The sequence below is a fragment of the Zootoca vivipara genome, chromosome 14 (assembly GCF_965207765.1).
Source record: "Zootoca vivipara chromosome 14, rZooViv2.hap1.1, whole genome shotgun sequence".
Taxonomy (NCBI): domain Eukaryota; kingdom Metazoa; phylum Chordata; class Lepidosauria; order Squamata; family Lacertidae; genus Zootoca; species Zootoca vivipara.
This window is the reverse complement of record NC_142597.1, coordinates 14,058,236-14,079,804: the sequence shown is the minus strand read 5'-3', so window position 1 is coordinate 14,079,804 and position 21,569 is coordinate 14,058,236. Positions and strand designations below refer to the sequence as shown.

Below are 21,569 nucleotides of genomic sequence, written 5' to 3'. Positions count from 1 at the left end.
TAAAATACCTGCGAGGGCGGAGTGGCAGATGAAATTACTGAACTATGCAGAGATGGCAAGATTAACCGGGAAAATCAGAAATTGGGAGGATCAAAACTGCAACAGAGAAGGGGGCAAATATAGATCGTATTTAAAATACCACTGCAAAGACCTGAACTCTTGGGCAGGCTTTAAATAACTTGCAATGATACACAGACTTTGGATATAATGGAGGACTGTAAACTAGATGGAGTTGAAAAGGTTACCCAAAGAACCCACGGAAGGGAGGAGGGAAGTCCTAGGCTTAATTTTAACATTTGAAAGAATATCATTTCTGTGAATGAACATGTAAAATCAAATATACATATATATAAATGTTAGTGGAGGCAGGAAGCCCGAGTGTCTTCACCCTCTGCCTGACTCTTTGTCTAGCAGGTTCGGGATGGAAAGGTCTCAGCAACAGTTGTTTGAAATCACTTTCTTCTGACCCCGGGAGGGGGGGGGGGAAGCAACTCTCAAAAAAAACTTTCTACAAGCGTGCAGGGGCTGTTCCGACCTAGCCAAATACCCCACCGGAAGGAAGAAGCCCCGCATCGGGATGCACAGAGGCGCTTACTACTCCCGCGTCAGCCGGGCTGGGACCGACGGCTTAAAGATGCCGCGAGTTTGCATGATTAGTTAGCAAAGCGGCGGCTCCTCTGCCCTCGGGACGCCATTATGCTGCCTCACCCCGGCGGCCGGGGCAGGAGGCGGAGCCGGCGCCGGATTCCTCCCCTCGGCCCCTCGCCGCCGCCTCTTCCTCCCGTCTCTCTCCCAGTCTCTGCCCGGCTCTTGCTCTCGACGCTCTTCGGCGGGAAACGCCGCTTGCTGATCAGCCGGGGAAGCGGCCCTCGCCGCTGGGCGGGTGAGGAAAAATGGCTAAAATTTGGAGAGGGAGGTGGGCTGCTGGTTTGCCTCTCGCTCTTCTTTCCTCCCCAGGTGGGGTGGAGGAGGGTCTCTATTCCTAGGGAGCGGGGCGTGGGAGAGATGCTTTGGCTTGCCAGCCCCACCCCCCACCCCCAATGGGAGACTTGTGTTCCTTGTTTCATTCGCGCATCCCGCTTTCCCCTCTAAGGAACTAAGGACGGCATGCGTATGTTCCCCCCAGTTTGCCCTCCTCCCAAACAACCCTGTGAGGTAGGCTCGGAGGGCCAATGGAGCGCCGTCATGGCTGAGTATTTGTGCTTTTCGCTGCTGTTTTAATTCGGGTGTTCTTATTGCATTAAAAAAACCACAACCCATTTCATTGGCTGTGCGTGCAGGTGCCCTTCTGTGTCCTAATGCACGAATGCTTTCAAAAGGGTGGGCGGCAATTCATGTGTGTTGTGTCTTTGCAGGTTTTGGTACCTTTGCGAAAAGTGAGCATGGGGGATGTTTGAGGGAGACGTCGTGTGTGTGTGTGTGTGTAAGAGTTATGGGTTGGGATAAAATTTTGATTGAGGGTAGGAATTGTGGCTGATAAGGGATTCTTTTAGTTAGCTTAAAACTTTGATTTATAATCACGATCTGTTTTATGAATGCTGTTAAAATGCTATAATGGTTGAAAGTTGGTTTATGTAATAAATGGCCTAGCAAGTTTGCAGAAGCCCATGGCTATAGGCAGTAAAGTCATGTCCTGTGTTGGGACCTGCATGCAACAAAAACATTGCAGTGTTCAAGGTGCCATCCAGCTATGTGCTCTAGGAAGCTCCATTTAATTCACATTCTGTGGTCACTCGCCACTCCTCATTTTGCTGTTTTAGTGACATTTTTTGGCCCCTTACAGGCCTCAATTTTTATTTATTTATTTCTGCAAACATCTCTTTTGGATAAAGATAATCTCTAGGAGAACTGAGTTTGCTAATAGTGTAGGATGCACGGGCATTGTTATTGGGTTGTTTTTTTAAAGGAACAGCTGGGCTTTCAATCCTCCCCTCCCCCCCAAAAAAACTTCCTGGCACAGCTCCTGTACCTCTAAGAGTTACTGCAATCAGTAGATGTACTGTAGCACCTCAGCACTGTGTCTGCCGAACTGGAGAAAGCCTCACCTGTTGAATTACTTCCTGTCTAGCAGTTATTAAAAGTGTGTGAATGGCGGATGCAACAATGTGTATTGCAGGGAAGGCAATGAATGTTGAGTCTTTCATTGAGTCATTTTCATTTAGTTTCATTTGTTTCATTTAAAAACAAACAAACGTGAAAAGCAAGCTGTGTTGCACGGTACTCTTCATATAGGAGGAATTCTGTTTTTTTTTTTAAATACATTTTATTCCAATTTTCCAAATTCAACAAATTAACAAAACCAATCTTTTATACAAAATCTTATATTCACATCTTTTACCTTGCTCCGCCGAGCTATGACTTCCCCCCCTCCCTTCATGCGGGTTTCTTGTTAATTCCCTTTTTTGCAGTTCCTTTTTTAACATATTGGTCAATTCGTAAGGTTTATTTTAATCCTGCGAGAGTTTTTAATGATCTACAGTTTTTCTCCATATAGTCCACATATTTACTCCAATCCTTTTGAAACCTTGTCTCCCCCCCCCCCCCCCCGGTCACGAATCTTGCATGTCAATCTAGCAAGTTCAGCATAGTCCATCATTTTTATCTGCCACTCCACAATTGTAGGTAATTCCTGTAATTTCCATTTTTGGGCTAACAAAGTCCTAGCCGCGGTTGTTGCATACATAAACAGTGTTTGATCTTCTTTTCTCATATAGGAGGAATTCTGAGTAATTGAAAGCTTGTCCGAATTAAAGAAATTAGTGGTCCTAAAAGAGTTGAATTTGACCTTGTTTTGTGGAACCAGACATTCTCTAGAGTGGGTGTTTCATTCCACAACACCTTTTAACAACTTGTTGACAGGAGCAATTCAACAAGTGAGGTTTTACAGGCCTGCATAAAAAGGTATGGGAGATTGGAAGCCTTACTTGAATTTAAAAAAACCAATCCGATAAGTGCCTGATCTTATGTGGTGGACCTGTAAAAGGGTAAAAAAGTATTGGGAAATAGTTTACAATGAATTGAAAAAAATGTTTAAAAGCAGTTCCCCCCCCCCCTTCAAAAAAAAAAACAGAGTCGTTTTGGTTGGGGATAATTTAGACTGAAATTCCCAGATGTCAAGAAAGGTTTTTTATTTATGCCACTACTGCGGCCCATGTTTTGTTAGCCCCAAAATGGAAAAAGTGAGAGGTCCCAACTAAAGAAGAATGGCAACTTAAGCTGATGGAATATGCGCAGCTTGCAGACTTAACATATAGACTAAGAGAACAAGAAGAACAAATGTTTTGAGAGAACTGGAAAATGTTTATTGAATATGTAGGGGGAATTGTGTGCGCTTGAAAACGTTGGCAGCATTAAGATTAATCCAAAAGTGAAAATAAGTTTTGATGGATGTAATACAGTTGTACCTTGGAAGTCGAACAGAATCTGTTCTGGAAGTCCGTTCAACTTCCAAAACCGAAGCACGGCTTCTGATTAGCTGCAGGAAACTCCTGCAGCCAATCAGAAGCCACGGAAGCCCTGTTGGACATTTGGCTTCCAAAAGTAATTCACAAACCTGAACAGTCACTTCCGGGTTTGTGGCATTTGGGAGCCAAAACTTTCAAGAACTAAGCTGTCTGGAAACCAAGGTACAACTGTAATGGAATACTGAATGGTTTAGTTTATGTAAAATATTCAGGGATATGAGATATGCAAGATGAACCATGGAAAGAGAAGAAGGGAAGTCATGAATATTTTAAGGATGTTTAAATGACTACAGTCATACCTCGGGTTAAGTACGCTTCAGGTTGAGTACTTTCAATTTAAGTACTCCGCGGACCCGTCTGGAATGGATTAATCCACTTTCCATTACTTTCAATGGGAAAGTTCGCTTCAGGTTAAGTACGGACTTCCAGAACCAATTAAGTACTTAACCTGAGGTACACTGTATTCTAAATTGTAAAACAGAAAATTTAGTTAAAATAATATATATAAACATAAACTTCAGTGGGCCTACTCTTGAGTAGGACTAGCACCAAGTACAACCCCTGGCATTCTGAGGTAAGACTCCTATATTATCCCCTTTAGTGTTTTTTCAGAAATAACCTGCCTTTATACTGATCAGTCTATTAGTCCATTTAGCTCAATGTTATCTACAATGACTGGCTGCTCCACTCCAAGATTTCAAAAAGGGTTCTCTCTTTGCCTTACCTGGAGATGCTGGGGATTGAATGTGGGATCTACTTCATGCAAAGCAAATCCTCTGCCACTCCCCCTCCCTTCTGCCTTGGCAGCCAAATACTTATGACCCTTGACTTCTGATTCCTTATTTCTTTGATCTGCAGAGTGTGTCCTGTTTGTCAAGATGGCCGTGCCTTTTGTGGAAGACTGGGACTTAGTACAGACCCTCGGGGAAGGTGCTTACGGAGAGTAAGTATAGCTTAGGCAATACCATGCAACATCATAATACATGGAGGTAAATTAAGGGTTCCAGAACAAGAGTAAACTGTAAATTGAAATTACTGCTGTATTCTTGTGTCGAGGGTTGTAAAAAATAAATAAATCACAAGAGCTTTAATTTGGGTTGCTGAATTTGCTCATTTTTTTCCAGGTGGAGAAAAATGTGTGCTGTGGCTGGCAAGCAAAGCTGAGACTTAACGCATAATTTTAGTAATAATGTACGGGGAAGAAAGCCTATCTATAAAATCCCTGCTTTCCACTTTCTCTTTATAGAGTTCAGTTGGCTGTGAACAGACGCACGGAAGAAGCAGTGGCGGTGAAGATTGTCGACATGAAATGCGCTATAGAGTGCCCCGATCAGATTAAGAAGGAGATCTGCATTAACAAAATGTTAAATCACGAGAACATTGTCAAGTTTTACGGACATCGGCGAGAAGGCACTATTCAGTATCTGTTCCTAGAGTACTGCAGCGGGGGAGAACTCTTTGACCGAATAGGTACAGGGGATTTTATGGGATAGGAAGACAGGCCACAGAATGGTCATTGGGTGATGATGCTCTCCAAGGGTCAAACGGTTTATTTATTTAAGTCATCTATATACAGTCGTTCCTTGGATCCTGAACACCTTGCGACAGGAACGTTTTGGCTCCTGAATGCCGCAAACCTGGAAGTGACTGTTCTGGTTTGCAAATGTTCTTCAGAACCCGAATGTCTGACAGGGCCTCTGCGACTTCTGATTGGCTGCAGGAGTTTCCTGCAGCCAATCAGAAGCTGCACTTTGGTTCCGAATGTTTTGGAAGTTGAATGGACTTCCAGAACAGTTTCTGTTCGACTTTCAAGGTATGACTGTACCGCATTGAGTATAAACCATTATCAGCTGATGCCCCACAGTTGTGTAGCTCTTTGCTTTGCAGAGCCTGAGGTTTCTTCATTAATAATTTTATTGTTTATTGTTTGGCGCTGGGATTTTTGTATGTGCTGTCTTTCTACTTCAACCCCACAGCTTTAAGTACAGTGGTACCTCGGGTTATAAACTCCGTTAACCCGGAAGTAGTACCTCAGGTTAAGAACTTTATGTCAGGATGTGAACAGAAATCGTGCGGCGGAGGCGGCAGCAGGAGGCCCCATTAGCTAAAGCCTATAAAATCACCTGTAAAATTAACCTGTACCTCAGGTTAAGAACGGTTTCAGGTTAAGAACGGACCTCTGGAAAGAATTAAGTTCGTAACCAGAGATACCACTGTACAGTGGTGCCTCGCTTAACGAATGCCCTGCTTAACGAAATTTCCGCTTAACGAAAGGATTTTTCAAGCGGAGGTTGCCTCACTAGACAAATTCGTTTAATGAAAAAATCGTCTAGCAAATCGCGGTTTCCCATAGGAATGCATTGAAATTCAATTAATGCGTTCCTATGGGCAAAAAAAAATTTCAAAAAAATTTCAATGCATTCCTATGGGATTCGCTAGACGAATTTTCCGTTATAAGAAAAGACCCGTGGAACAAATTAAATTCGTCTAGCGAGGCACACTGTATGAGATAAAATTGAATGGGTGGGGGACCTGTGGGCCTTCAAATGTTGTTGGACTACAACTCCCATCAGCCTCAACCAGCATAGCCAGTGGTCAGGGATGATGGGGGCTGTAGTCCAGCAACATCTGGAGGACCACAGCTCTGAGATGGGAATTCAGTTAAGTGCATTCAGTTCCGTGTAGTTTTCATAAGATCTCAGGCGCACTGTGCCTCAGTTAACATTCCTTGAAGTTACAGCTTAACTATGTTCTATTTCTGGATTATTGCACCTGATCAGGGAGCAGTTTGGATACAGCTATACAGTCGTACCTTGGATCCCGAATGCCTTGTGAGTCAAACACTTTGGCTCCGCAACGCCGCAAACTCGGAAGTGCGTGTTTCGGTTTGCAAACGTTCTTTGGAACCCGGACGTCCAACGGGGCTTCTGCGGATTCTGATTGGCTGCAGGAGCTTCCTGCGGCCAATTGGAAGCCGCGCCTTGGTTTCCGAACGTTTTGGAAGTCGAACAGACTTCCGGAACGGATTCCCTTCGACTTCCGAGGTACCACTGCAACTTGCATTTCAGGGATGTTTAAACACATCCAAAGCAAGCCACCTCTGTGGTAGCCTGCAATCCTTTTATGAACTTAAATCCAAGCAAAAATGGTGTCTGCTGCTATCAATGCTACTGTGAAACATGGTGTTCAATTTGCGATCAATAATGCCTTCAGCCATAACTATTTCAGGGCAAACAACCAGAAACGTTATATTGATGAGAAATGCTGCTATCACTGTGTAAATGCTGTTAGTATCTTTCTTCATGAAGCTATGGTGCCTTCTTTGCAGAGCCAGATGTAGGCATGCCTGAGGCAGAAGCACAGAAGTTTTTCCACCAGCTTATAGGTGGGGTGGTAAGTTTATTTATGTTGCTTTTTCGAGCTCTTTTTTGTGTGTGGAAGCAGGTTGAATGAATGCTTTCTATTAATGCCTTGTATCGTTTTGAAAGGTCTACCTTCACAGTATAGGAGTAACGCATCGGGATATTAAGCCTGAGAATCTGCTGCTAAATGGAACGGGTAAGAGAGAGAGACCACTTCCTTCTAATGGTCTGTAAATCTGCTGCTGCCTGAAAATAGGTTAGCAGAATTATTTTCAGATTTTAGATGTCATTTCTTTAGTTCAGTTACAATTAAAAAAGCAGCCCGCACTTTGGATGTTGCTAACGCCAAACATCAAACAGTCAGAGGACTTGGGGGGTTGTTGTTATTTTTTAGCATTTCACTGTATATTTTTTAGCATTTCCTTGATTTGGAGCAGCAATAGAAAACTTAATACCTGCTTATGTAGACACGATCCACTAGTATCAGTGACATATTTCTGAGCTGGCATACTTAAAAGGACCATTTTTTAAAAAAAGTTAAATGTTTGTGTCTATAGATCAATGTTACTTTACTGTGCTTCAAACAAAGATGATGAATTTGAATGACACTCAAGATATCTTCTTTATGCCTGTGTTTGTTTAGATAATCTCAAAATCTCTGACTTTGGACTAGCCACTGTGTTTAAGTACAATGGCCGTGAGCGATTGTTGAACAAGATGTGTGGCACCCTCCCGTATATCGCACCAGAAGTCCTTAAAAGAAAAGAATTCCACGCCGAGCCAGTTGATGTTTGGTCATGTGGAATCGTACTCACTGCTATGTTGGCCGGAGGTAAGAGCTACCCAAGTTTTAATTCGTTTTATTATATAATAATAATAATAATATAATAATTTTTATTTATACCCCGCCCATCTGGCTGGGTTTCCCCAGCCACTCTGGGCGGCTTCCAACCGAATATTAAAAACAATACAGCATCAACCATTAAAAACTTCCCTAAACAGGGCCGCCTTCAGTTGTCTTTTAAAAGTAAAATACAGTCATACCTCAGTTTAAGTCCGCTTTGGTTTGAGTACTTTCAGTTTAAGTACTCCGCGGACCTGTCTGGAACGGAATAATCCACTTTCCATTACTTTCAATGGGAAAGTTCGCTTCAGGTTAAGTACGCTTCAGGTTAAGTACGGACTTCCAGAACCAATTACACTCATACTTTGGGTTAAGTACGCTTCAGTTTAAGCAAGCATCAAATGGGGATATCAAATATGCAAAAACTGAGGGTTATTTGCAGAATATTCTGCATCAAAATTTGCAGAGGAGATACAGTCATACCTCGATTTAAGTACGCCTTGGTTTGAGTATTTTCAGTTTAAGTACTCTGCGGACCTGTCTGGAACGGATTAATCCACTTTCCATTACTTTCAATGGGAAAGTTCGCTTCAGGTTAAGTACACTTCAGGTTAAGTACGGACTTCCAGAACCAATTACACTTATACTTCGGGTTAAGTACGCTTCAGTTTAAGTACTCTGCGGACTGCCTGGAACGGATTAATCCACGTTCCATTACTTTCAATCAGAAAGTTCGCTTCAGGTTAAGTATGTTTCAGGTTAATACAGACTTCCGGAACCAATTGTGTACTTAAACCGAGGTACCACTGTAGTTTCTTCTTGCCTTCACATCTTCTGGGAGGGCATTCCACAGGGCGGGTGCCACTACCAAGAAGGCCTTCTGTCTGGTTCCCTGTAACCTCACTTCTCGCAATGAGGGAACTGCCAGAAGGCCCTCGGCGCTGGATCTCAGTGTCCGGGCTGAACGATGGGGGTGAAGACGCTCCTTCAGGTATACAGAACTTATTAACATTAGTTTGTTGATAAGGAATTGCCTCTTAAAACTAATGCTATACATTTACACAACAGGGATGCAGATCAGCAGTGCACATTGGTATATTATCTCTTGGGAATTCAGGATATTTTTAAGGTGTGGTTCTTAATCACTAGTTCATTACCTTGGTTCTCAAACTTAATCCGTTCCAGAAGTCGGTTCCAAAAACCAAAGCGTTCCAAAACCAAGGCGCGCTTTCCCATAGAAAGTGATGCAAAATGGATTAATCCGTTCCAGACTTTTAAAAACAGTGCCTAAAACACCAATTTAACATGAATTTTACTCTCTAATGAGACCATTGATCCATAAAATGAAAGAAGTAAACAATGTACTGCAGTCACACAATCAATCAGTAGCTGAGCTGGGTTCCACCCAATCACAAAAACAAAACAAAAAGAACCGCAAAACCACAAAATGCATAGCAAAAACAGACAGACCTCACCGTAACACTTAAAATGGAAGTGTGGCACTCAAATCGGAAGCATAAGACTCAAAACGGAGCATGTTCGGCTTCCAAAAAAAGTTCGCAAACCGGAACACTTCTGGGTTTGCAGTGTTTGGGTTCCAAGCTGTTTGAGTACCAAGGCGTTTGAGAACCAAGGTACCACTGTAATCATCTCCAAGCCTTCATGATTCACCAGAACAAACATACTGGTGTGGAGGGGACATTAAAAAAAACAGAGAAAGGCCCATGTACATTTTTCATTCTTGAAAAATTTAAGCAAGAGTAGAACGACTAATACCCATAGCATTTCTGCAAAAGTTGCTGGCTGATCTTATTAACTGGGAAGTACAAACTTTGTGACTGGTTCGGTCACATGAGATGATGCTCCCATGGCTTGGAAGGTCATACGTCACTCTAAAGCAGGCATCCCCAAACTGCGGCCCTCCAGATGTTTTGGCCTACAACTCCCATGATCCCTAGCTAAGAGGACCAGTGGTCAGGGATGATGGGAATTGTAGTCCAAAACATCTGGAGGGCCAAAGTTTGGGGATGCCTGCTCTAAAGCTTGAGTTGCAAAGGGTGCCAAGTTGTTTGAGTACCAAGGCATTTGAGAACCAAGGTACCACTGTAATCATCTCCAAGCCTTCCTGATTCACCAGAACAAACATACTGGTGTGGAGGGGACATTAAAAAAACAGAGAAAGGCCCATGTACATTTTTCATTCTTGAAAAATTTAAGCAAGAGTAGAACGACTAATACCCATAGCATTTCTGCAAAAGTTGCTGGCTGATCTTATTAACTGGGAAGTACAAACTTTGTGACTGGTTCGGTCACATGAGATGATGCTCCCATGGCTTGGAAGGTCATATGTCACTCTAAAGCAGGCATCCCCAAACTGCGGCCCTCCAGATGTTTTGGCCTACAACTCCCATGATCCCTAGCTCAGAGGACCAGTGGTCAGGGATGATGGGAATTGTAGTCCAAAACATCTGGAGGGCCAAAGTTTGGGGATGCCTGCTCTAAAGCTTGAGTTGCAAAGGGTGCCAAGTTGTTTGAGTACCAAGGCGTTTGAGAACCAAGGTACCACTGTAATCATCTCCAAGCCTTCCTGATTCACCAGAACAAACATACTGGTGTGGAGGGGACATTAAAAAAAACAGAGAAAGGCCCATGTACATTTTTCATTCTTGAAAAATTTAAGCAAGAGTAGAACGACTAATACCCATAGCATTTCTGCAAAAGTTGCTGGCTGATCTTATTAACTGGGAAGTACAAACTTTGTGACTGGTTCGGTCACATGAGATGATGCTCCCATGGCTTGGAAGGTCATACGTCACTCTAAAGCAGGCATCCCCAAACTGCGGCCCTCCAGATGTTTTGGCCTACAACTCCCATGATCCCTAGCTCAGAGGACCAGTGGTCAGGGATGATGGGAATTGTAGTCCAAAACATCTGGAGGGCCAAAGTTTGGGGATGCCTGCTCTAAAGCTTGAGTTGCAAAGGGTGCCAAGTTGTTTGAGTACCAAGGCGTTTGAGAACCAAGGTACCACTGTAATCATCTCCAAGCCTTCCTGATTCACCAGAACAAACATACTGGTGTGGAGGGGACATTAAAAAAAACAGAGAAAGGCCCATGTACATTTTTCATTCTTGAAAAATTTAAGCAAGAGTAGAACGACTAATACCCATAGCATTTCTGCAAAAGTTGCTGGCTGATCTAATTAACTGGGAAGTACAAACTTTGTGACTGGTTCGGTCACATGAGATGATGCTCCCATGGCTTGGAAGGTCATACGTCACTCTAAAGCAGGCATCCCCAAACTGCGGCCCTCCAGATGTTTTGGCCTACAACTCCCATGATCCCTAGCTCAGAGGACCAGTGGTCAGGGATGATGGGAATTGTAGTCCAAAACATCTGGAGGGCCAAAGTTTGGGGATGCCTGCTCTAAAGCTTGAGTTGCAAAGGGTGCCATCAGAGGGCGAATACATGTGGTTCTTTTGTCTCTTTAAAAATTATACCATAGCAGTGCATTTATTAGCACACAGAGTTACACAATTCATATATGAAGTGCCGCTAAATCTTCCGTCCAGTGTAGCTAAGGGGAGATTGTTGTAGCTAATTAATTAATTTTAGCAGAGTTGTAGCAGCGTAGCAAAAAACTCCTTGCCTTGCACGCTTCCATCACGAAAATCAAGCCTTGTTTCTAAACGTCCTTCTGAAGTTTAGATAACAGTTCAATCGCAGCTTGTAGCAGCGGAAACTTTCCAGCTTTCAGTGCTCGTGAAATAAATCACTTTCACTCCCTTGTTCATTAAAACAAATAAGATTTATTCAAATTTTAAGATAGCTTCACCCAGGAGTATTTAACTCCATGATGCTGCAGCTCCGACGAACAGCATAACAACAGACAGATTGCTTACAGACAGTGTCATATATTTCAGATACACAATAGCAACAGGTACTTCCTGCTTCCTGTTTACATGACACGTCACAAGCCCCTCGTGATACAGGACGACTGCTGAGCTATAATCTCCTCAGCTCACAAATTACCCTCTAACCATCACTGTGTATGGTTATTCACAAGAATTGCTGAGAACATCTCTCCAACCGTCTACCACAAGAATGCTCTCTTCCTCTTAAAAGCAGCTATGTAAACTTTTCCCTCTCCTTCAATATTTTTAGATAAGATTTAAGCAGATAACATATTTTAGATTAAAAAAAAAATTAAGATCAAATTTAAGCACATAGAATAAAAGCACAACCATTTCTACCGTTTCAACACCAAAAGTAGCAAAAATATGCGTATAACAAGTTTCCAGTGTTTGATAAACCTACAAGATACTGCATTAAAAAAAAAAACAGGCTTTGGAAGGAAGAGTCATTTAAGTTAAAGCATTCTATACATTCAGCATAGAATGTTCATTTATAAATGTGTTGGTGAAACCAGCGTGTTTTTAAAAATAATAATAATAATGAATTATTCATAGTTTAAACAGCATACAACTACTAACTCTCTCTGTCGTTGATAGTTTCATATAGTTTTAAATATTGCAAGCAGCCCTGAGCAACACTTTTGCACCAGAAGGGCAGGTTATAAATGTTTTAATACATATAATAAAATTAATTTTAAAACAAGTGTATCTGCAATAATTTTTCGAGGGATTTGGCTTACTGCATAAATCTGGAGGATATTGTATAGTAACCATATTGTCTGATAGTGTGACATTTGTAGCCAAGCTGGAACAGAAAAAAAGAAATTGCTGGAGATTTTCATTGCTCACAGCTTTACTGGAGACTATTTAAGTAGTGTGTAACTAATGTGATTATTAGTGACCTTATTATAACCCTTGGGTGTGTCCCTTCCTCTTAAAATGCTAACATCCATTTGGTTGAAACCCAAGTACTTTCTTGGTTTGTCCCCAGATCACTGACATGTTTAGTAAATAAATGTGTCTCTCTTTCTTGCAGAATTGCCATGGGACCAGCCTGTTGACACATGTCAAGAATACTGTGATTGGAAAGAAAAGAAAACATATTTGTCACCATGGAAGAAGATAGACTCGTTGCCACTTGGTACAGAACTTTACTGACTGTTTTTATATTTACTTGGTGGGCAGTCTTGATAGCTTTGCTAAGAAATGAGCATGTTATTTTTCCGAGTACAGCTCATATCCTCCAAAGAACATCTTTAAAAGTTCAGTGACTCTGGTTCATGTAAAAATTGTAATGATTTATTTGAAAACTGGTGGAACAATGTTTGGGGGCATCTCAATTAAATTGCAAGCCATTGCCACATAAGGTGGGCATTTTAAGAACTTCTAGGCCATGCATATAACCAAATTCTTTATTTCTTTGCAGCTTTACTCCTCAAACTATTAACTGAGGACCCTGCATCTAGGCTTACTATTGAAGACCTAAAAAAGGACAGGTGGTATACAAAAGCTTTAAAGAAAGGTAATTAAATATATGTGTGTGTGTGTGTGTATATGCATGTGAATTTTGTATGTAGCTGCATATTTGAAATCTTTTGACATCTGAAAACGGTTCAGTTGACATCTCTCATTTTTGCCACCGAAAGGAGCGAGTTATATATTTAAAGATACTGATATTTACAATTTAGGTGGCTTACCCTATTTTAATCTTACTTGAGGATAAATTTTGCTTGCTTTTTCATCCCCTTTGCTGATCAGTCCATTCACCAAGGTCTGCTACTAATCAGGGCTTGTCTTGGGTTAATCCAGGCATAGGCAAACTCGGCCCTCCAGGTGTTTTGGGGACTACAATTCCCATCATCCCTGACCACTGGTGCTGCTAGCTAGGGATCATGGGAGTTGTAGTCCCCCAAAACATCTGCAGGGCCAGAGTTTGCCTATGCCTGGAATCGGTACATTCACGTAGGACTCTAGGATGAAAACCAGTGTAAATCATTCCAATATTATGATTCTGCACCCACACACCCTCCCGAGTGACATGTGGGAGCACCCACCTAAATGAAAACTGTAATGTGGAAAGCCTCCTTAGTCACTTTGAGTCAACATGTTAACTAGCTCTAACAATGGGAGGCAGTTGACGGTCTGAGATTCTGCAGACCATTTGGCAGTTCTATTGCAATTATTTCATCCCACCATTCATGAAGTTTGAACACAGTGGTATTTTGTTTCTTGCATTTAATCTGTTCCGGGAGTTCGTTCGGCTCCCAGAATGGTTTGAAAACCCAAGGTGCAGCTTCCGATTGGCTGCGGGAGCTTCCTGCAGCCAATTGGAAGCCGCATCGGACATTTGGTTTCCAAAGAACGTTTGCAAACTGAAACACTCACTTCTGGTTTTGCGCCATTTGGGAGCTGATTTGTTCGACAACTAAGCCGTTTGACTGCCAAGGTACCATTGTAGGTGGTTTTGAGTTTACTGTACATTAATGTTCACAAATACAAGTTTAGCACCTTTGGAAAGGTTGGAGCCATTAAAAATCAACAGCAACAATCCAATCATTTTACTTGGGATTTACTATGTACTTAACAGTGAATGACAAAAAAAAAAATTTCCCCTTTGAAAACTGAGTACTAGTTTTTCTTTCTAGGCATAAAGCGGCCTCGAGTCTCCTCGGGAGGACTTTCTGATTCCCCAGGATGTTTTTCTAAGCACATCCGATCTGATACGGACTTCTCTCCTGTGAAAAGTGCACGCAGGTGAAAAATATATTCATTCATCGCGTCCAACACACAGGCAAAAACGTTTGTGTATGTGGTGTCCCGCTAGTATTTTTAACTTGATGGGGAACATTCTATTTTATTTTATTTTACCCTGAAGCTCTGCAACGGATTAATTCTGTGCTGCCATATCTTAAGAGGTGTTCCGCGAGTAACAAAACCAGATCTATGATCTATGGCATGTCTGCACTGTGCCACTAGGCTGCAGGAGCTAGTTGCGCAGAGCCAGAACTACACTTCCTTCTTGCCTCTCCTTCGCTGCAGTGCTGTCTGCCCCCTTGATTTGACAGAATAGGAGCAAAACAACTCGTACACAGGGTGAGGGCCGCAGCGGAGATGGCTTTGTATCTGAAAGCACTCATTTTATCCTGTTTAAATACCAAAGTTGGGGAACGTATGGGACTTTGATGTGTGCCTTAATATGAGGATTAATCTGATGGTTCTAGCGTCTGGGTCTTATTTACGTGCAGGAGAAAATGGGCGGAGGTGGGGGTATGTTTTAAGTTTGGCAGAGCATAACAAAGTAATATGTTCAAGTTGTGTGGTAAATGCTACTGTCAAGGCTGTGTGTGTTTTATGATTCCGCAAACATGCAATGCAGAAAACAAGTGACTTTTTACATTAAGCAGGGGTGGACAACTCCCAAGAGATTGTGAACTACTCACAGAGTTAAAAACTGGCAGTGATCGACCCCCTTTAAGGGATTCAGATCAAAGTTGTTGAGCTTTTTTTTTACGGGAAGCCTAAGTTGTTGAGCTTCTTTGCATACTGAAGAGCTCCGGTGACCTACCATATATGCCCAGTGATCTACTGGTAGATCACGGTCTACCTGTTGGACATGCCTGCAATGCATTAAGGCAATTCACTCATGATAGAATGATTTAGTAATGATGAAAATTGCCAAGAAAAAGGCCAACCTTCAGGTAATGCCCAGTTATGAGGGCCAACACATGTAGCGGTTAACTCCCTGAAATAAAAAAGTTCTAGAAAATGTGTTGTTGCGCCATTTAGGAACGCAACACTGCTTTGTTTCCATTGCTGCAGTGAGGAGAAAAAGACCTGCTCCAATTCTCAGCCGGAACCTGGCACTGGACTTTCTTTGTGGGATAGCGGTCCAGCTGGCATCGATAAGCTAGTGCAAGGCATCAGCTTCTCCCAGCCAGCCTGCCCTGAACACATGCTGCTCAACAGCCAACTGCTTGGCACTCCCAGTTCTTCCCAGGTAACTTAGTCCGGTGGGTCGGCTATCGGGCCAATTGGAATTTTCGTTGTTTTTGGAACTTGTAGAGGCCCTTGTGCTTTTGTTTTGCATCGTAACAGCAAGCCCCCCCTTTAATGTATTTAATGGAAAAAAATACATACACCCTTGTGCAAATTAATTGAAACAAACAAGGTAGTTTATTGTAAAAAAAACCCTCAAATATACATGTACAAAACTCACATATACGTACATTAGTAACAGATATGACCTCCGCTATTTTTAAGCAGCATTTGAACACGGTTTGGCATGGAGTCTACTAGTTTCAAACAGTCACTGTTGATTTTCAAATTCCTGTACCACACTTGAATCAGCGCCTGGATGAGCTTCTCCATAATCATACAATCTACAGCACGGAGGAGACTTTTGCATATAGCCCACAAATTCTCAATGGGATTTACGTCCGGGGAATTCCCTGGCCAATCAAGTACCTGCATTTGCTGCTCTGTCGTGAATTTCTTCACCACTTTCGATGTGTGACGGGGCTAGGTCCTGCTGCAATATCCCAGTACCTCTTTTCCAGCTCTGGAACAACTCTCTTTCGTAGAACCTCAATATATTGTGGCGAGCGCATCATTCCTTCTATTGGCTGCAGGCTTCCGACACCATAATGATCAACTGACTTTTTGTGTTTGTTTTGAGGATTACGAGTAAGATAGAAAACATGCTTTGTTTCAATTAATTTGCACAAGGGTGTATATATTTAGCCCATGCACAGTGCACAAATATTTTTAAATGATTGCTATGCAATTCTTTAGCATCATAAAACAATGCAAAGCCTTTTGATGGAAACTCGACATTCGTTTTAGCCTTCAGTTGACTTCTAGTGTCTTCCTTTTCTTTGTCTCTTAGAATTCATGGCAGCGCTTAGTGAAGAGAATGACCCGTTTCTTTTTGAAGCTGGACGCTGACCAGTCTTACCACGTATTGAAGGAGGTTTGCGAAAAAATGGGCTACGTCTGGAAGAAGGGCTGCACAAACCTGGTATGAATTAATCGTGTGTGTACACCACACAAGACGGACAGACAGGCATTGGGGTGTAGGCACGATTGATGGCAGCAAGAGAGAGGGTCTTTTCAGTGGGTGCATCAATATTATGGAACACCTTGCCCTGTGAGACATGGGTCATTGCTTCTCTGGTAGTTGCTGTTGTTGCTTGGTATATACATTTTTATTCTGTCAGTTGGCAGGAAAAAACCTGCTCTAAAAGTCATGATTAGTCCGTGATGCTTGCCTTTGTTGTATTTTTAATTGTTCTCTTTTGCATTTCTGCCTGTTGCTTTATTTTTATTTTATTCAACGTGATTTTCTTGCATTTTCACCCTGTGATTTTAAGTTGTAAGCAGCACCGAGTAGGGCAGGTAATTAATTAATAAATAAAATTAATTTGCATTTACATACTTTTATGCAGTGCTTTTTTCTTGGGGGGGGGGAACGCAGTGGGATGTGTACCCCAAAACTTTTTTTTTTATAGAAAAAAAAGCACTGCTTGTATGGATTTACATACAAAATAAATATGCTAGTGAGAAAAATAGTGTGAAGGCTACCGTAAACTTAGAGAGCCTAACTTTGCAACTCCAGAGATTTATTTTTTGATTTGATTTGATTTGTATACCACCTTAGTTTGGTAGATCTCAGGGCGGTTCACAGCGTAAAAAACGTGAGGATTATTGATTGTAAATATGCTTTGTAAACCCCTTTCCCCTGATAAAATAATCATTTTCCTTCTAAGGTTACCATATCAACCACAGATAGAAGAAACAACAAACTGATTTTCAAGGCAAACCTCTTGGAAATGGATGACAAAATACTCGTCGACTTCCGCCTGTCTAAGGTATATACAAAGTTAACCAACACATTTCATTCCAGGGATAAGAAGGATGCCTTGGCACTTGCAGCAGATACTACCTAACCAGCCAAACTTACTTAAATAGGAATAAAGCTACATTTTTACCTAGCACAGTAGAAAACAAATATTTGATTTGACCTGGGGTTTTTTAATCTCTTGAGAGATTTGCAAATTGCGGGGAGAATGTTTTATGTGCGGGAATAGTACTTGGTCTCCCTCCAGTGGTAGCTCCTCAGTACTGCAGAAGGTTTTCACACTGCCAGCTGCCAACATGTTCTGATTCAGAATATGTATTATGCTTGCCATTGTAGTCATTTTATTTTCTAATCTGTTCTAGCATATACTGTATGGGCTGGGGCTGGCGGTTAGCCTTCTGCTTGGTTCAAGAGCTGCAGGGTGCTTAGTGGAAAACTCAGCTATGCAGATACTACAGCAGGGTTGAAAGGTCCACCCTGGGTGCCTGTTATCTACTGAGCTACCTTCAAAGTTTTGTTGCTGGCATTTAAAGCCTTATACAACTTGGGTCCAGGATATCCACAGACCACTTCCCCCAGTCCAGGAGGCAACCATTTTTAAGATTGTCTGAGCACATTGTCACTTGCTGACAATACAGAATAATAATCTCTTCTCAGTGATAGAACCCACCCTCTGGAAAGCCCACCCACGGGCAGTTAATGAGGCAGAAACAGTACTGACCTTACAAAGAATATTTTTACTCAACCTTTCCTGGATTCTCGCTTCTAATTTTCTAAAAGAATTTTTTCAAACACGAGCTGACTTTTGTGACACCCAGTTGTATTTTGCTTTTATTTGCTTTTTAAGAAAATTTACTTCTTGTTTTTTTTTAAAAAAATAAACCACTTTCAGGTTTTTATTATATTAAGCAGTATCTTTTTAAAAACAAATCAAACTTATTCGTTTAACAAATTCCTCAGTATTATCTTGATCCAATCTTCATTGGTTCTGAAAATCCAAATAACTCTCAGTTCATCTTTCTGTAGCCAATCGCTGTGTTTAAGGTTATTTCCATATCCAAACAAATTTTGATTTAGTCACGGTTGCCTAAGATGAGTATCAACATTAAAGCTTCGTTCTGGCTGTTTTGCCTTAACATCTAAGGCACAGGTCGTAAATCTCCAGGTGTTGATGGACTCCAACTCCCATCATTCCCAGCAAGCCTGGCCAGTTGTCAGGAATGATGGGAGCTCAGGTCCACCAACATCTGGGGAGCTACAGATTTCTCATCCCCCATTCTAAGGCAGCTGTAGATATATATATATGCATTTTCTGTTTTCTCTTTACTGAAAAATGCACAGGTACTGAGGCCTTTGCCTCCAGTGTTTGTGTTGAATGCATCCCTGTCGCATCCAGGGCACTGTCAGATTCCTGCAACCAGGACGAAAGACAGCAGGGTGACTTTATTCCCATGGCTTAACCATTTTCTCTCTCCCATTAACCCAAGTGGGAGGGAGTTTGCTACAGCAGCTCCAGGACCCAGCAGAACAGCAACAGCAATTTCCATTGCTTCACAGAGGAGGCCCTTGCTGGGCTTTCCTCTTTGTCCATGGAAGTGGAGGTTATGGATCAGTCACACCTGATTTAGGAGAATCGGTCACCACCTTTTAAAAACAAAAAACAAATGGCCGCTCCATGAAAACGGCTGCCTAGCGTGTGGAGATCTATACACCAGCGTAAATTGGTGAATTCCTTGCCAAATACATTCATACCTCGAATCCCAAACGCCTTGCGACTCGGACGTTTTGGCTCCCAAACAATGCAAACCTAGAAGTGAGTGTTCCGGTTTGCGAACGTTTCTTGGAACCTGAACGTCCAACGGGGCTTCCGATTGGCTGCAGGAGCTTTTTGTGGCCAATCGGAAGCCACGCTTTGGTTTCCAAACGTTTGGGAAGTCGAATGGACTTCCGGAACGGATTCTGTTTGACTTCCGAGGTACGGCTGTACTCCTAATGCTGTTTACTTCCCTCTAGCTAGCTAATACATGCCCTTCCAACTACGTATACTCACTTGGATTCTTCCCCACCTCCCTTCCCTATGCAGGGTGACGGCTTGGAGTTCAAGAGGCATTTCCTGAAGATCAAAGGGAAGCTGAGTGATGTTGTCAGCACACAAAAGCTGTGGCTTCCTGTCACATGATGACATTGTGGTTGAGAGCAGCTCTGTTTTGATTCAGCGGCTTCTGCTAAGGGACAGTCATGACTGCCGTACCCCAGTCATTCAGAACCCCAGTCATTCAATGGAAATCTTTTGTTTTCTTCAGGTTTTATGGGGATAGGCATTCAAGCTATCCACATATTGTAACAGGCGATAACTGTTGCGAAGGTGCGCATTTGCAGTGGTTGGCTGGGGTCTCTCACTCTTAATTATGATCATGAAAGTCACGAGTGGCTCAGCTTAATTCACATTCTTAGAAGTCTTTTTTTTGTGTGTGTGGGTTGCTCAAGCTCCTCATCCATATATGTGTGTTTTCCTTCTTTTTTTCCAAAGTAAAAAAATTCAAACTAAGCTCAAAAGTTGCTGCTTTGTAAAGCATAACATGAGTGTTATCATGCTCCTTTGATGACTTTGATTTTAAAAACAGAAGAAAAAAACCCTAACCGTTTATTTTATATAAATATGATAAGAGTTGTAGGAATGTTACGTTCAGAATAAGGTCCTTCACAAATCACTTGACTCAGTTTATGATTATTTGCTCCTAAAGCCGGGGCTTCTGAATGAAGCTATACAGTTGCAGCTCATTGCTTTTGGTTTCTACTGTCACCCTTGAGAAAACATAAAAGCCCACTGGTTGTTTTTAGCATCGCTGGTTCCAATTTTAAATTTCTTCTTCTATTTTTAGGGTATAATTCTCTCTCCTCCAATCCTTAATAGGTCTGATCAGGCTGGCTGAGCTTCTAAAGTAGAAGTGTGCAAACCAGGCTGGGCAAAGATAATGGGTTTTGTAGTCTAACAACGCCTTGTGGGGCCATAGGTTCCCCATCTTTAGTCTAAATCAGGGTTTCCCAAACTTGGGTCTCCAGCTGGTTTTGGACTACAACTCCCATCATCTGTAGCTAGCAAGACCAGTGCTCAGGGATGATGAGAACTGTAGTCCAAAACAGCTGGAGGCCCATGTTTGGGAAACACCAGTCTAAATGGAAAGAGATGTAATGGCTTAACAGACCCCCTCACTCTTTTTCTTTCCTTTTATACTGTTCTGTCTTTTGGGAAGCAAGCTTGTTTCAAACTGGTTAAAGTGGAATGTACCATGCAAACAGACTAGAGCGGAGGTGGCCAGGTGCTAGACTGCAGCTGTCATCGTTCCTGGCTGTTGAGCATGCTGGAAAGGGCTGATGGGAGTTGTAGTCCAGCAAAATCCGGAGGGCACCAGTTTGGCTACCCCTGCACTAAGAGAGTAAGGGGATGACACACAAACCTTGTTTCTGACCATACTTCCTGACCCATACTTAAATCTACAAAACTGTGAATTTTTTAATGTGTCTGTAAAGAAAATAAAACTGCAAAATAATAAAGAATGATCTTGGATTAAAAGAACTCTGTCAGTGTATAGCATGCAAGTTTTCTTCTTTATTCACACGAAATGGAAGATCCTGATAATTCCCTCTTGTAGCAAGGTGGTTTGGAAGAAACTATATCACAAAGGGATATATGCTTGGGCAACCAAAATGGAGGGAAGTACCTGGGGAACTTGACTTACGTGTTAAATTGAGAGGATTCTAGTGGTTTCAGTAACTGAAGATCTTGTAGGAAGATGTGGTGTGGCATACAGTGTATTTCTATTGATACTTGTACAGTAGGACCTCAGTTTCCGAATGTATTCCGTTCCAGAAGACCGTTCGATTTCTGAAATGTTCGAAAACCGAAAGCTCAATATGGAAGCCTCAATACAATAGGGAAACTCAAAATGGAAGCCGCCTTGGAAGTTTGATTTCTGTGAGGGACAGAAGTTACAGGCAGGTCCCTCCCATGTTAAGTACCAGCTCGTCGCCCAGCGCTAGTGCAAGTGGGGAGGGGGATACCTCCAGCGGCGACTCAGGAAGTGGTGACCGAGGCTCAGGCAAGGTAGCGGAGCCCATGCCTAGTGTGG

General features: G+C 42.2%; 1 protein-coding gene across 1 annotated transcript; it reads left to right on the top strand.

Annotated features, from left to right (window-relative positions):
• The first annotated feature begins 657 nt into the window (after positions 1–657).
• CHEK1 (checkpoint kinase 1) lies at positions 658–21,016 on the top strand. The gene is made up of 13 exons (XM_035140158.3): positions 658–883; positions 4,323–4,407; positions 4,711–4,934; positions 6,793–6,857; positions 6,953–7,022; positions 7,470–7,658; positions 12,619–12,723; positions 13,009–13,104; positions 14,228–14,336; positions 15,402–15,579; positions 16,468–16,599; positions 17,348–17,449; positions 19,523–21,016. Exons 1-13 carry the CDS (start codon positions 697–699, stop codon positions 19,616–19,618), a joined length of 1,638 nt encoding a protein of 545 aa, XP_034996049.2. The 5' UTR covers positions 658–696; the 3' UTR covers positions 19,619–21,016.
• Positions 21,017–21,569: the final 553 nt, after the last annotated feature.